Source organism: Thunnus albacares, chromosome 12 (assembly GCF_914725855.1).
Source record: "Thunnus albacares chromosome 12, fThuAlb1.1, whole genome shotgun sequence".
Lineage (NCBI taxonomy): Eukaryota > Metazoa > Chordata > Actinopteri > Scombriformes > Scombridae > Thunnus > Thunnus albacares.
In genome coordinates this window covers 8,798,228-8,812,969 of record NC_058117.1, presented here as the reverse complement: position 1 = coordinate 8,812,969, position 14,742 = coordinate 8,798,228, and the positions used below count along the sequence as shown (strand labels likewise).

The following is a 14,742-nucleotide window of genomic DNA, read 5'->3' as shown; positions in this document are numbered from 1 at the left end:
AATTGTAGCATTGTAGCATTTAACTAGATCTGCCTAAGGCACTGACCTGGAATCTGCCTCTGCCTTCACATTGGAGGGAATTAAAAAATGTCATATAAAAGCATTTAAAGTGGACAATTTCACTTTTGTGCTTACATAAAACCCACATTAACATACACATAGTAAAGTCTGCACAACACACATTTATTCCTACCGTCATGTACAGTATGTCACAGTATGAGCTCAGACAATTCCAATGGGTGGTGGAAAAGAAGTTTTTATTGATTGAGAAAACTCTTAAATTACACTCAGTTAGCACTTAAGCATCTTCACTCTGGAGTCTGAGACAAACATCATTTTAACATCGCTGAGTCTGAGAGGAGCTGCCCAGGCAAGTTATGCCCTGATCAGTTGGGGGATTATTACAGGCTCTGGTCCGAGTCTTCATCCCTGATGTACAGGATGACCAAGCCCCCCAGCAGGACCACGACCCATCTGTTGTGGTATCTGTTGAGTAAAATTATGAGAGTTTAACCAAAGGATATGGATTTGGTAAGAGGAAGTATCTGCATCTGCATCACATCTTCTGACTCAAAGATGATGAAACAGGCGGGAAAAGAAGGATAGTACCTATTTTATCAATCTGAACAAGAAAACACTGTATGCATGAAACTTTGAGAGGTTTAAAAAGGTTTGCACTACTTGTTGTCAGGTCATCACATGAGCAAAAAGTCACAAAAGGTTAAACTGAAGTACAGTTTTGAGGTCCTAATACTTTACCTGACGTATTGCTTGGAATTTCATTAGTAAATATTTTACTCCACTACACTATGCTGCCTTAATATACATTCGACCTCCTGCAACTTAATATGAATTAATAACACTGAAAGAGAACATTCTTAACAAAGAGTACTTTAACTTTTGATAGTTAGCATTTAATACTAATACTTGTAATTTTTTACTTTTAAAGAAATATTTGGAGTGCAAGGCTTTTAAATTGATATTCTTTATAGAATTGTTTCTTCTTTAAATGTTTTCTTTTTTTGAACATTTTGAGGAATACACTTGCTTTAGAAGTGCTGATATGTAGATTTTTTTTTAACCTTTTGACAGAGTCAGGCTAGCTGTTTCCCTGTTTTCAGTTATAACACTAGACTAAGCTAACTATTTCCTGGTTGTATCTTTCTATTTAACACAGATGGGAAACTGGTATTGATCTTCTTATGTAAGTCTTGGCAAGAAAGTAAATAAGCAAATTTCCCAAAATATTGAAATACTTATTTAAGGAAGTTGAGTGTGCTTTCAACCACTACTTCCTATTCACCTATGACAGTCTCACCTCCTCTATGAGTCACTTCACAGGCCTCTCCCTCGTAGCCTGCCTTGCAGAGGCAGCTACAGGAGGTACCAGAGAGGACTGGGACCCCGTTGTGTCTGCAGGGGGCACAGCGACAGGAGTCGAACTGCTGCAGATACTCATCCCAACCCCTCTGTAGGTTGGCCAGTCTGGCACCTGCATCGTCAGCGGCTGTGCTGAAGCGCACAAGCTCATAGATTGGCATGATCTTGGTTATCGGGGAAGGACGTGACAGGAAGAGGAGAAAAAGAAAAGTTAATGAAAAGCAGATGACCACACCAGCAAATGCACAAAAGCAGCATAAGGTCAATATGAGTTATAACTGAATGAATTTGCTCTAATTCTGTTTAAGAGCACAATCTCAGTTTCTTCCAGTAAATTACCTCATACTCAATGAGATCTGGGTTGTATTTGAGGCTTGCTCCCCAGTTCTTATAGGTTTCGGGGTTCCTGAGAGCCAACACGCCACTGCTGCTGACTGTGACTCCTCCTTTCACTTTAGTGACAATGTCCTGAATCATAGCTGAACTGCCTCTTTTGCCTACATTTCAAATTCAACAAACCAAAGAAAATCACATTTGTACTGTAAAAACAGCTCTGATAACACATTACAACAACAATCCTTTATAGCATTTATCAGTTGAAGGGAAATTAGACGTAGTTACAAATAAAGCATTTAAACTAAAATTGTAGCTAATAAGATATTATGAGGGCCTCAAATAGGCATGTCCTCATCACTAGGGCCTGATGTGACCATTATTAATAATTCTATTTCCCATCTACTGAATTTCTTTGTCCTTGTCTGATGGGTCAGGGTTTGGTACCAATAGAATTTCAATGTCTCACCATCAGAATAATGTCCTTCTTTGTCGCATGACTCCCCACCCGCTTTGAGACCTAGTGATCCATAGCTGTCAAGTGGAAAGGTTAGACCAAAAGAGCCACCAAGGCATAGAGCAGATTGTTCAGCCTCTAGTTCTGTAAAAATTACGGTAGAGAATTGCACAAAGTTTAACACACATTGAGTAACATTTCCTATTAGATTATGTTGATTAACAAATTGGAAAGCCCACAGTACTTGAATATGCCTTGGCTGTTTTGTTGATAACCATTACATACTCCAGGGTTCCTCCCATAGTTCCTTCAGTGACATAGTGGGTGCCAAATGTGTTGAAGAATTGGGAGTACATCCCAAAGTCATACTGCTCTGGAAGCTCCATGAGTGACATGTAGAAATTTTCATGAAGCATTAACTTATTACTTCTTATCTTGAAGCGGGCTGTTTGCACTTTGGACAAAAGCCTAACGAACCCAAGGTCCTGAGGACAGAAAGACAAATGGTGGATGGGGTGTTTTTCTTTTTTTACCAGAAAAAGTAGTAATAATGAAATAAGCTTTACATTTCTTTCCAAGTCAATAAAACTGTGACTTATTTATACCACAAAAAATGAAAATTTCTTTTGGCCACAGATATTAAACGCTGTGTAAAGAAATAGTTTGACATTTTGAGAAGTGCATCTTTGCTTTCTTGCTGAGAGTTGGATGAGCAAATTGATACCACTTTCAACATGAGAGTGGTATCGATCTTCTCATCAAACTCTTGGCAAAAAAATGAACAAGCCCAAAATGTTGAATTATTCCTTCATAAAATGAACACACTGACTTCAAATGATTAATGATAAACAAAACGATTAATGGTAAAATATTACGCAAAGTTGATTGCACTTGTTGAAATATGTTGACCTGTGGGCCAATGGATTATACCTCGCTCTTATACTGTGTTATGTTGCTCTCAAACTGAGACTCCTGGCTTCCACTCAGCCCCCCTTCCACATAATAGATTCCAAATGAGAAACCGCCACTGGAGGAGCTCATAGTTTTCCTCGCTTTCAGCAGGCTCACCATATCGTCATAGTATTCATAAGAGCCCTCTGATGAAGCTTCAGCCTGTAACATGTTAAACCTTGCATCAAAATGTCTTAGTTCAGTCCATTTATTTAGTCGCATAAAGAAATAAATCACAATATGACAGTACCACAAATTGGTAGGTATGGTAGTTGTAAGGTTTCCTGTAGTTCTTTTCATCCTCTTTGTAGTGCAAACTTTCACAGAATGAGTCATATATGAATTTCCTCCATTCACCATTATAGACATATTCACACTTTCCTCCAAAGTACTTTGGGTCAAGTACATAATCCACAAAGTCTCCAGTCAAGATGTTGTAGCTAGACAAAGGAGAATAATGCAACAGTCGTTAAAGCATACTTTGTGTGCGTTGACACAAACGCTTAATGTGATGATCTATAGTTACTTATTATCAACAAATCCCATGAAAAACCCCAAAACAATAACATATTTAAGTACTCACTAGGGCACAAAATGTGTATTAATCCCCAGCAAATGCACTATTCACTCCTGTTTGAGTAACATTTGCTAAAAAATGGTTTGCCCTACTGTTTCAGGAAATTACTGAGCTTGTTTTTTTTTTTAAAAAAAAAAAAAAACTTAAGTATATATTCTTGACTTATTTTTACAGATGTACATCTTCAATAGGAACAAATGGGCTTGGGACTGAGTACCAAGTGGAGTGGAGAAGTCAGAAAGTATTCAGAGACGGACTATAGTATTGCTCATTTTGATCTTTTCATGGGATTTGTTCACAATAAGAAAAATATAGAATACAGTTTAGCCTTTTAAATAGATACTTTAAAGGCTGGCAATTTCAAGCCAAAGAAATAATGGTGTGATGGGCTCACGTGTGTCTTTTGTGGATGTGTTAATGATGCACTAAGTGCTTATTGGAGGTATTTTTTTACAGCTGTATTTGTAATGTGTGGGCTTGGCATTACCTTTAAAGAATTCTTGCATGTGGATGTAAACTAAGTAATATGAGGTAAGTAAAGTAACGAATATTTACCCCTGTGTGCCCCGCTCAGCACCAGGGATCGGCAGGAGGGTGGAACACTTGTCGTCTCTCTGGTTAATGGTTTCACAATCGTCTTCATCAGAAAAATCTTCACAGTCTGACTCTCCATTACAGCGAAGGGACTGGCTGATGCAGCGCCCTAGATAGGTGGAGAGACCATCTTACACACTTATTTTCATGGTTCTTAAATGTGCCTTTGTGTGTGTGGACACAAGCACTTAATGCATGTGCAAGCATCTTCACACACCAAAGGACAAAAAGGCTCTGTTACATAACTTGAGGAGAATGTGTTGTTGTGGAGGTCACTGATGAAACTTGCCCGTTTCTTTGCAGGTGAAGCTATCTCCACAATAATCTGGCACCAGACATGTTGTGGTTGTTGTCGGACACGTCATCCTATCCCACAGTGTCTCATAGCACTCTGTGCCACCAAACTGCGACGGCCTCTCCATGTATCGGAAACGGAACTAAGACAGATGAAGTTCGAATAGAATCAGCAGTTGAAATCAATCAGTTTGACTATTCCCATCACTGATTTATAGGTTCATGAAACACAGTAGGAGTAGGCCAAATATCATTGCATGGCATATCTTAGTGGTGCAATCCTTGTGTTCACACTTTGAATTATATGAATTAAATAAATGGAGAGTCAGCATAAGCAGATATATTTGATACGTCTACAAGTGGTCCAAAAGAGTTGTGCATATTGGAGAAGGCCCAAAAATATCAGTAACATTGTGCAACCAAAGGCCACTCTCTTTGACCTAATTGGAGCAGTAGTGCTGATTTAGGAGAATCATTGTTCCCTTTGGACTTATTGATCATCTCATCCATAATGTATTTTAACACTTGATGCTATGTTACCAAAAAAAACTGCCTTTGGATAGAGATTTTTAATTTCAACATTGCAAAGTCGATCTGTCTACAGTATATCAACCTTCTATCTTTTATGCAAATTACTGGAAAAACACATCATTACCTTTTTGTCTGTGCAGGAGTTACATGGTGTCCATGATGACCAGCTCCTCAGCTTACAGTCGATGGGTGATGGTCTGTTTACAGCTCTGGCCCTCCTAGTAGCAGCCCCACTGGCCCCAGAAACATCCATTATCATCTCAATTCTACTTCCAATACCATAGTGTATGGGACGCATTAAATCACTGTTATCAAGATATTATCAAGAGAATGTAAGAGGCAGTGAAGCTAGAATACCGCACCTGCTATCAGCTGTTGTCGATGGTCTCCTGGATGCATTCACAGTTGTGCTAAAATTGAAAAACAGATGCAGTGTGCATAAACCCAGAAGCAAATTGATAAATATCCTCATACTGAAAATGAGTAGCTAGTCCTTAAGATGAAAATGCCACATCACAAAACAGCTGTTGTGATCCTGTGAGGACTGTTAGCAAAATTCTGTCTTGGCCAACCACAGTGAATCATTGATCAAGAGTAAACATGCTCTTACAACAGTTGGGAAAGTTTTTTTTTAATGATCTATACCCTCATTCCTCATCCTCAACCCCGCAAACACACAAATTCAGTATATGCAATATTCCTACAATAAAGCACTTCTGAAACACAAACTTTTCTTTTGTTCAGTATTTCAGTGTTATGATCAATTCATGATCCATAGGGGTAAGAAAAAATAACGACAACAATAATAATAATAATAATTATTATTATTTCAACGCTTCTGATTCATAAATCAAACACATGAACGCCACGTATCAGGTCACGCGCAGCACGCAGATGCGTCTCGCGGCGGCGCTTTCAAATTGTTTGTATTAGCATCATTCATGATTAGCATAAACAGACTGCTGGAAAGTTAAATATCCAGGTAGCCGACAGCGTCAGGTCATCAAACTTCAGACCGCTTTCCAAATGCGCAAACCTGAACAGTGATGAACAAAACGAGCTACAATGGCAGAGGTAAAGTTTAAAGAGTTTTCTGAGTAACTTTTTGCTTAAGGACTTTTAAAGGATAGCTAGGCTAAATCTAGCCTTATTATCATGCCCTGTGCAAGCTAAGACAACCCACGTTTGATAGACTGTGCTGTAGATTTGATTTATGCTATAAAGGTGTATGGTTTAGCCATCCAAATTCTAAATATTAAAGGATATTAGGATCTGTTCACCCAAATTAGAAAAGTAACATTAGATTTTCTTACATACAAATAGTGGTATCTAGTCATGCACATAGTTTTGTTTTTATTTGCCAAGGTCTTAAGATATGTATCTCTGAGAATTCTTCTTGCACCCCACAACAATGGAGGTAACTGGAATTTTATATATGGTACCCACAGCATTGAGAAATTAAACTAAACAACAATGTACAATGTATCTGTCACTCATGATAATCCACAGGCCTATAGTCAACAGTTTACAGATGTTCTTGTGATTATTCAGAGTAAAGAAGACTATGTTTTTAGATAGACATGTTTCATAGACAAAGTACATTCACCCCCATGAATATTGGGATGGAAGCTGACACAGAGACAGATATCTCAAAACCTCAGCACAAAAAACCCAAACTATCTGCATAGCTGGATGCCACTAAGTGAAGAGTAAGAAAACATGTTTTTTGTAAACTAGGTGAACTGACTGTTTAATTATGCTGTGCCAGTATTGTGTTTTGTTTCCATAATTAACCATCTTGAGTATATTTTCTTTCCTATGCTGAAAGTAATATCAGTTTCTATTAATCTACTTCATGATTTATCTTCAGGAGGGTCCAATCAACTTCAAAGCTCTGAGGGCCAAGTTTCAGGAGGAGGGCCTTCTGGCTCAAACCAAAACCAGTCGACCAGCTGTCGCTGAGAAACCCAAACACTTTCCTCCAACTGGTGGCCACTGCAGCACTGTGGTTAGCAGTATCAATATCGCCGCAGAAAACAAGACAGCAGTAGTTCCCCGGGTCATCTTCAGAGATGGACTGCGGGCATCTGGGGGAAAGCGACCAATTTCCTTTCCACCACAACATCAGCAGAACTCCCCTTCTTCCCAGCTTGTTAATGGAGACAACACAGCAAGGCAGTCCCTCAAAAACAGACACATGCCTCTGGTGCTTCCTGTCCTGCCTGGAAAAGAGCAGAAGACAGACCCACCAGCCAAAAAAGAACACAAACTGGAGCCAGAGCCAGTGAGAGAAGTCCTGCCACAAACTAAGATCAAGAAGAAGGGTTTGCTGCTTCCTTTCAAGTCATCTAAGGCATCAAAGGTCAATACAGAAAGTGGAGAGGATCCCACACATGCTGATTTGACCACCAGACCATCTAGTGCTCCTGGCGAGTTGCCCTCTATAGAAAAACAGACCACAGAGGATGGGGTTTCGCTCCAAGGTGACCAATCGACTACTGAGTGCCCGCTCTCCAGCCCAGATATCCCAATCACCCCTCCATCTGCAGAGACGAGTGTTGACTCCGAAAACAGAATCATTAGCACCTTGGAAAGGGCCAAGAAGAAGTTCTCACGCCGTCAGATGTTGATCTCCACCAAAACTAAGAACTTGCATTCCCCTGACTACGCCTCAAGAGAGAAAGCGTTCCCCTCACCGCCAAAGAACATTGAAAGTGTTGAGCTTGATCTACCCATACCGCCACCAGTCTTTCTTCCTCACCTGGCTTGTATATCGGCCCGACCTTTCTTCAAAGCCAACAACTCTGCACGTAGTAAGTTATATTCAGAGTATTTGTATATGAACATTTTCAGTCATATATATGAACATTGTTTTACTCTGTGTGTTCATTTAAGTATCTGCTATTATTTCAACAAGGCCTGCTAATGCATTTGCAATATTGTTTTTCCCAAAGAGTCTGCATTGGATAAGCAGTTCGGCAGGGAGAAAGTTGAACGTCCTCCAGTGAAGGCTGGTGAACCTCTTCCACACTCTGCTCCACCAAAGAAGCCTCTACCTGACTTGAAGTCATTGGGGGCAGTACCAGTAAAGCCCCCCAGACCTCCATTAGTAGATCTCAGCCGTTACCACTCACCTACAGTTAATGGTATGTTAAACTTGCTTTAAGTTTTTTTTTTTTCTGTTTTGTTTTCTACTTCTTTAGTTGTGCTTTATTTCATTTTTTACTCTCCCATTTTATGACCACAGGCTTTTATTTTGCTTGGACATAAATGCTTGTGTATTATCTGTACTGCAGCTGACATTATACGTATTTGTGGTAAGGGTGAACATCTGCTCAAGTGCTGAATTTGGTTTCTTTTTATAGAGGTGTCACCAGGTCTTAGCCAAGCACCAACTGAGGAGCCAGAGCACCCATCCATCCCCAACCCTGTACTGGACGCTCCAGAATTTCCAGACTTTGAGAATTCAGAGATGGAAACAGCAGAGGGTGAAGCTGTTGATATTGCCGCCCTAGAACTGGAGGCCTTAGATTTAATCAGCTCTGAACTCCCTGCAACAAATGACCTCGGGGTCTCTGATTTTGAGGACCCCCAGCCTGACTTGTGTGATTCTGCAGAGCCCGCTGGGAGCTCTATCGTCCAAGATCTGAACCTTGGCAGTGAACACATAATACCTCTAGATCCAGCCAGCTTCCCTGAACCAATAAACCTATCAGAGTTCCCAGAGCCCACTGCACTGGACGAATGGAGTCAGAGTGAGGAAGCGATCACAGATCCTCTTACTAGTTCTCACGCTGATGAGACTGATCTGGGAGCCGCTGAGTGCCATTCTGCCCCAGAGGAAACACAGCTGAGTAGCCATGCCTCATTTACTGACGGGATTCAACCACATCAAAGGTCAGTTTTGTAGTAACCAGAATTACAATGTGGTTCACATCACAGTGTACTCTGTTTTGTGCAATTTGACTGTCCCCCCCTCCCCTCCCCCTCCAGTGTACATCAACAGGACAGCTACTATGAAGAGTGCAATAATGTGTATGAGGATGTCGAAAACCTCAACAAATTCATCTTGAGCCAGAACTCCCGTAAACGTAAAGGTGGTCTGAAGAGTAAGAATGTTTACTCAATGCAGTGTTTTACTCTCTTAGACTATTAGACTTCTTACAGACATTTATCTCCCCATTTAACTCCTTTGCTAACCATTTCTTGCAGATCCATATGCTGACAACCTCCCTATGGTAATTCATTTTTAAATCTAATTGAGTATATCATCATCTTAGTGAGTACAAGGAAACAGTTAAGTTTATGGTCAGAGAGTCAGTCTGTGCAATGAAAAAATAATGTTTTCCACTCTGTTTAACAATGATCTGTGGTAAATTAAAAATCATCTGTGTTTATTTCTAGAATGAGGAGGCGAGTTTCAACATATGGCCGCGGAATCCGTGGTATGTCTTTTTTTCAAACATAGTAGTCCTGTGTTTTATCAATGACATTGATTCTTGCCAGATGGAAGGCAGCCATTGATTTTCTCTTACTGTGGTAATCAAACTACAGGGGCAGTGTACCAGGAGAACATACTCATTTGGCCCATAATCATGTCCACAGGTATGGGTTAGACATCTCACCCCTCACTCACTGATGTTTTAATTAAAATGAGATGTTGAGGACCAGGTCATACCCATGTTCTGTTTGTTTTCTCATTGAAAGCTGTTTTTGTTGTTGCCGTTTTTTTACCGGCATATGGTTCCATTTATATTTTAGGTGGTACATGTAATCTTTTTGAGAAAACAAGCATATGGGTTTTTTTTTTTTGCCAATTTGTTTTCAGTAAGGAACGGCAAAGCCCCAACAATGCTGACCACAAAGAACAAAAGAAGAGGGAGAAGCAGCGACTTGAGAAGGAGAAAAAAGAGCAAAAAGAAAGGGAGAAGAAGGAAAATGAAATGAAAAAGAAGTTCAAAGTAAGTTAGGCAGTTGTTATCAGGTTGATCATTTCTTCACTCTAGTAGAGCCGTTTCTAGTCTATTCTGATTTTGAAAGGCCTGTAATTGTCTTTGAGCTTTATTCAGTCATTTATTGGCTTGTCAGCTAATTTAATAACTGCTTGAATCATGTCATTTTTAATCATCAAATATTACTTCTGATATTTTAATGGATATAATGGTATCACAATGATGGTAAATAAATAAATTTTAAAAAATGGTTACTTTGGCTACTCTGAAAAAGGCTGAAATGTGACTCTCTAGGTGACTGGTGAAGAGGAGCCCATGTACCACGCCAAGGTGATGGTGGCTAGCAAAGTCCGCAAGAATGACCTGCCTGTGAAGAGCGGGGACACGGTCAGCATCATCCGCACCACCAACTGCCCCAAAGGCAAATGGTTGGCCAGAGATGCCAACCACAAGTGTGAGTTTAGACATGTTTCATTGTCATGTGATCATTGGCCCAAAAATATTTTAATTTACATAGATTTCAGGCTTTTGGGCTATTTCATAAGATTTGATGTAAAATTACAGAACAAAATCACACGAAAGCAAAAAAAAAACCCCACATCTCATCATATGGACGTTATATTAGGCCCTTTTCACATGAACCCAGTGTCATTAGCCTTTTAAAGTCAGTGACTTCTCCACTGTGGCTATTGCAGACGGTTACATTTCAGTGATGAATGTGGAGCTAAATATCAAGGAGATGCTGGAACTTGGCAAGAAGGCCCAAGCAGCCGGACGAGGAGGCAACTTGGACGGAGATACCATCAGCATTGGGAGCAGGTACCGGGGGTAGATCGGGGATAAAATTGTTTTGGTTTCTCAATGAAAAAAGAATTGCAACCACCTTTTTGCTTGCCGGTCCATCAGTGTGCGTCCTGATCATTCATTTATAACTCTTGTCTTTGTTTTGCAGATCATCAAGCCATCCTGTACTAACAAGCAGCTGTGAGTGCCAAAGTCTTTTTTTTAAGCTCTATGGTCAACTTGATACTGTCACCTCTAAACATAACGTTGCATTGGGTACTTTTAGCATTGCAGCCTTATAATTACAGAACATACAATGTTAACTGGTTGATATAATATATGGACTTGTTGACTGACATAGTACAGTTGCACCGAGTTTGGAAAGCAGCCCAGAGTCTTGCACAATGCAACGCCTGGTTTGAATAACTTAACTAGTCCAGGGCAGTTGTCGTCTGCCTGCTTGACAGCCATTTGTTATTTTATGATTGTAAAGGAATTCCACGTAAGCCGAGGGCTTTAGCTGTTACCCTGCCAAACATCTATCGTCAGCATGCACACTATGCTTTATCAAACTAATTTTATTTTTTTTCCCTCAGTCACAGATGACAGTGAGGAGTGGGCCTGTGAAGATGAGACTCTCTCACCCTCCAATGAAAGCCAGTAAGACCGACAAGTTTACTGTTCTTTACTCTGGCTCAAAGTTGCTCTTAGATCTTAGAAGGACAGAAACCATAAACCACATAAGAGTGCATTTAAATCACCCCCTACATATCGTTAGGTCTCCTTTCTGAAAGATACAATTGAATTTATGTGGCGCACAGTGTAATTATTTTCTTTCTCTTCATTGTGTATAGTAGCTTTCCCCAGCAGACTGCATTGATGTCTGAGATGTGTGAGTACATTTTATATCTGGTTCTTTTGAAGTGAAAACATGAGAACATAAGACGCCCCCCCTCCCCTCTCCCACCCACAGCCTCCTGGTTGGTTTAAAGGGAAATGCAAGCACTGCTTGTGGTGGTTTTATGTTATGCACTGACATATGGCAGACTGTAACATGCCTTTGATGTGCACTTTTACAATTTCCTCACTCTACCCCTTCTTCCTCTGTTTTACTGTTCTTACATAACTGACACCATCCATCCTTCACCCATCCACCTCTGCCCCTCATGTGTTCGCTTTGACAGCATGTGGCCACGCTAGCGCCCAGCACACTCTGAGCGATGCCAACCTGGAGGACCTACACACACAGTAAGTCTCGAACACACAGGTGTCAAAGCAGATAGCTTGCCATGTTATTTCTTGCTTACCCACTTCTACGTAAACCTTTCTATGTGCAACTTTTCTCAAGATGGTTAGTGTGTACATACAGTAAGACTTACATATGTATATACAGACGGAAGACAAATTAAAGGAATAACTGGCACAGGTCTGAATGCTTAACCCCTACACCTAGTGTTCAATTTGGTTGAGATCTGGTGACTGCGAAGGCCATAGCATATGATTCACATCATTTTCATACTCATCAAACCATTCAGTGACATCCTGGACGAGACCACTCCCATTGGGATAGAAATGTTTCATCATCGGATAAAGGTGATCACTCAGAACAACTTTTTATTGATTTGTAGTGACCCTTCCCTCTAAGAGGACAAGTGGACACAAACCATGCCAGCAAAATGCCCCCCAAAGCATAACAGAGCCACCAGATCCCCTCACTGTAGGAGTCAAGCATTCAGACCTGCACCAGTTTTTCCTTTAATTTGTCACCCATACATTTTTACATCTATTAGCATATTAAGATCTAGAGCAACTTAAATGTGCACCAGCTCTTGAGAAAGCGCAGATTTGAAAATTAACCACAAACTAAGGACAGAAGAGGAAAAAGATAATAGCTGCAATGACTAGTCAATTGAACGAAAATTATTTGGCAAGTATTTTGATAATCGATCAACTGTCATTTTTTAAGCAAAAATGCCACAAATGTAACTGGTTTCAGCTTCTCGAATGTAAAGATTTAATGCTTTCCTTTTTCAATACATGATAGTTAAATTAATATCTGAGTTTTGGACTGTTGGTCAGACAAAATGTGTGGACGTCACCTTTGATTCTGGAGAATTATAACAGTAATTTTATCACTACTATAACAATTAATTGAGGGAATAGTTGAGAGGTTAATCTATAGTTGCAGCCCTAATAAGATGCCTGAAGTAGTTTAATCAGTGATGCTGATGCAACTTCTTGGACTGTGTTCCCCACTTGGCCTTTGTATTCCTGTTGGAACATACAGGAGGTCGACAAAATCAAAGGAACATAAATGATCCGATACAGCACCACCGCTGCCTCACATATTCATTTTATCTATATCAACCTCTGTTATGTACAACAATGATCATCATAAACTTCGTAAAGATAGTATTCATGTCAGGATTATAGTACTGGATTGTACTGTATATTATACAGGTGTTCCTCACCACCTGGCTGTTGGCCTTTGATATGTATGTATGACTCTTGTGTTCACCTGTTAGGACCAGACATGAAGCCCTGCAGAAACTAGCCATCTTCTTTCAACACAAAGATGAGTTTGGTGACATCTCTGATAGTGGAGGAGCAACCCCTACAAAGTACAGTATTCATTCCTTTATCCATAACATCATTCTGTTAAAATTTTTCTCAACCTAAAAACCTTTTTTTCCCCCCATTTTTTTCCCTCCATCCTGTCTGGTGTAAAGTGCTGAACCACCAAGTAAGTTTACTGAGCTCAGTTATTTCCATGACTCCTCTGTTGTCACCACTTATGTCACTCTCACTGATAATGGGGAAGCTAAGAGGAGGCTACTTACAAATAACTTTGATGTTTAAGACAGTCTCAACACTGGTTGGAGTCTTGCCTGTAATGGAAAATAACTTTTATCTGAAGACACAGTGTTTGAAAGTGTGTATGTGACATGTGTATCTGCTCGTCTTTATCCAGACTTCTTGTGTGCCGTCGAGGAGCCCCCGTATCCGTAAGTATTTGACAGTTTGCTTCTTATCAGCAAGACAAGCTTGGCTGTGTTTGATCTATATTTGTTTTGGCACATGAGTAATGCTCACAGTCTAAGAAGCACAAACAGTATCTCAGGTTCTTTGGAACTCTTGCCTCATCAACCGTGATGAGGACTCACTGTTGTCCCAATGTTTCTTCTTGACAGAGAACAGGAAGTTGACTTCACAGAGCTGGAGTTTCTTCCTCCCCCGCCACTATACGCTGACACCTTCTGAACACAATATCATCATGAATGGAGCCGTACTACGATTCTGCTTTCCCCCTTGTGTTAAGTTATGTTATAAATACGGGTGTGTTTTCACTTTGCGTTCTACATGTTTTGATCACCTTTTTCTTTTCTTTGTGTAACTGATAAAAAAGTAAATGATGCACAAATTGAATCATTGCGCTTTGTCCAAAGAGAAATGACAGAAAGTAGCCAACTATTCACTTGTAGTAGTTTACATTTAAGGATGTTTGTGAATATATTCTTTGCATTTTGTTTCTTTGTTACATTTAATAAATATTTGTCATTGATTGATTTGATTGATTTGCTGACATATTTAGCATATTCACATGTTCACTCATAATGTATACAGTAACCTCCTAACCCTAACGTACAGTAATCCAGTCCTGAGATAACTGATTCAAAGTGATACAAAAAAAATCCCTCTTATCCTGTTTCTTATCATAGTACTTCACTCTCACTTGATTCTTTGTCAACGTGCCATTTTTGACACATACCTTTTGTTAATTGAAATCAGTGATGAGGGGTGCTCATTACACCGTCAAGGGTTAAAATTTGACTGGAAATTAAAATTAAGATATGGCAGAATGGAAAAGTCAGACTATATATGCGTATAGG

General features: G+C 39.9%; 2 protein-coding genes across 3 annotated transcripts; one reads left to right on the top strand and one right to left on the bottom strand.

Moving 5' to 3' along the window:
- Positions 1-162: 162 nt before the first annotated feature.
- Positions 163-5,883, bottom strand: c8a (complement component 8, alpha polypeptide). Its single transcript, XM_044368956.1, has 11 exons — positions 5,480-5,883; positions 5,242-5,350; positions 4,582-4,729; positions 4,254-4,401; positions 3,372-3,561; positions 3,101-3,283; positions 2,415-2,655; positions 2,183-2,314; positions 1,720-1,877; positions 1,319-1,544; positions 163-486 (listed from the first exon to the last, which is right to left on the bottom strand). The coding sequence occupies exons 1-11, from the start codon at positions 5,587-5,589 to the stop codon at positions 338-340; spliced, it is 1,794 nt and encodes a 597-aa protein (XP_044224891.1). The 5' UTR covers positions 5,590-5,883; the 3' UTR covers positions 163-337.
- Positions 5,884-6,024: 141 nt separating this feature from the next.
- si:ch211-188c16.1 (uncharacterized protein LOC562677 homolog) lies at positions 6,025-14,414 on the top strand. Of its 2 annotated transcripts, none has more exons than XM_044368955.1 (19): positions 6,025-6,191; positions 6,988-7,930; positions 8,072-8,263; positions 8,483-9,014; positions 9,111-9,226; positions 9,330-9,355; positions 9,522-9,562; positions 9,672-9,722; positions 9,946-10,078; positions 10,364-10,523; positions 10,765-10,888; positions 11,022-11,053; positions 11,449-11,512; positions 11,710-11,744; positions 12,037-12,100; positions 13,378-13,473; positions 13,582-13,595; positions 13,824-13,857; positions 14,044-14,414. In XM_044368955.1, exons 1-19 carry the CDS (start codon positions 6,183-6,185, stop codon positions 14,111-14,113), a joined length of 2,736 nt encoding a protein of 911 aa, XP_044224890.1. In that variant the 5' UTR covers positions 6,025-6,182; the 3' UTR covers positions 14,114-14,414. The 2 variants fall into 2 exon arrangements, with proteins under 2 accessions (XP_044224890.1, XP_044224889.1); XM_044368954.1 differs by having other exon boundaries at positions 11,707-11,744.
- Positions 14,415-14,742: the final 328 nt, after the last annotated feature.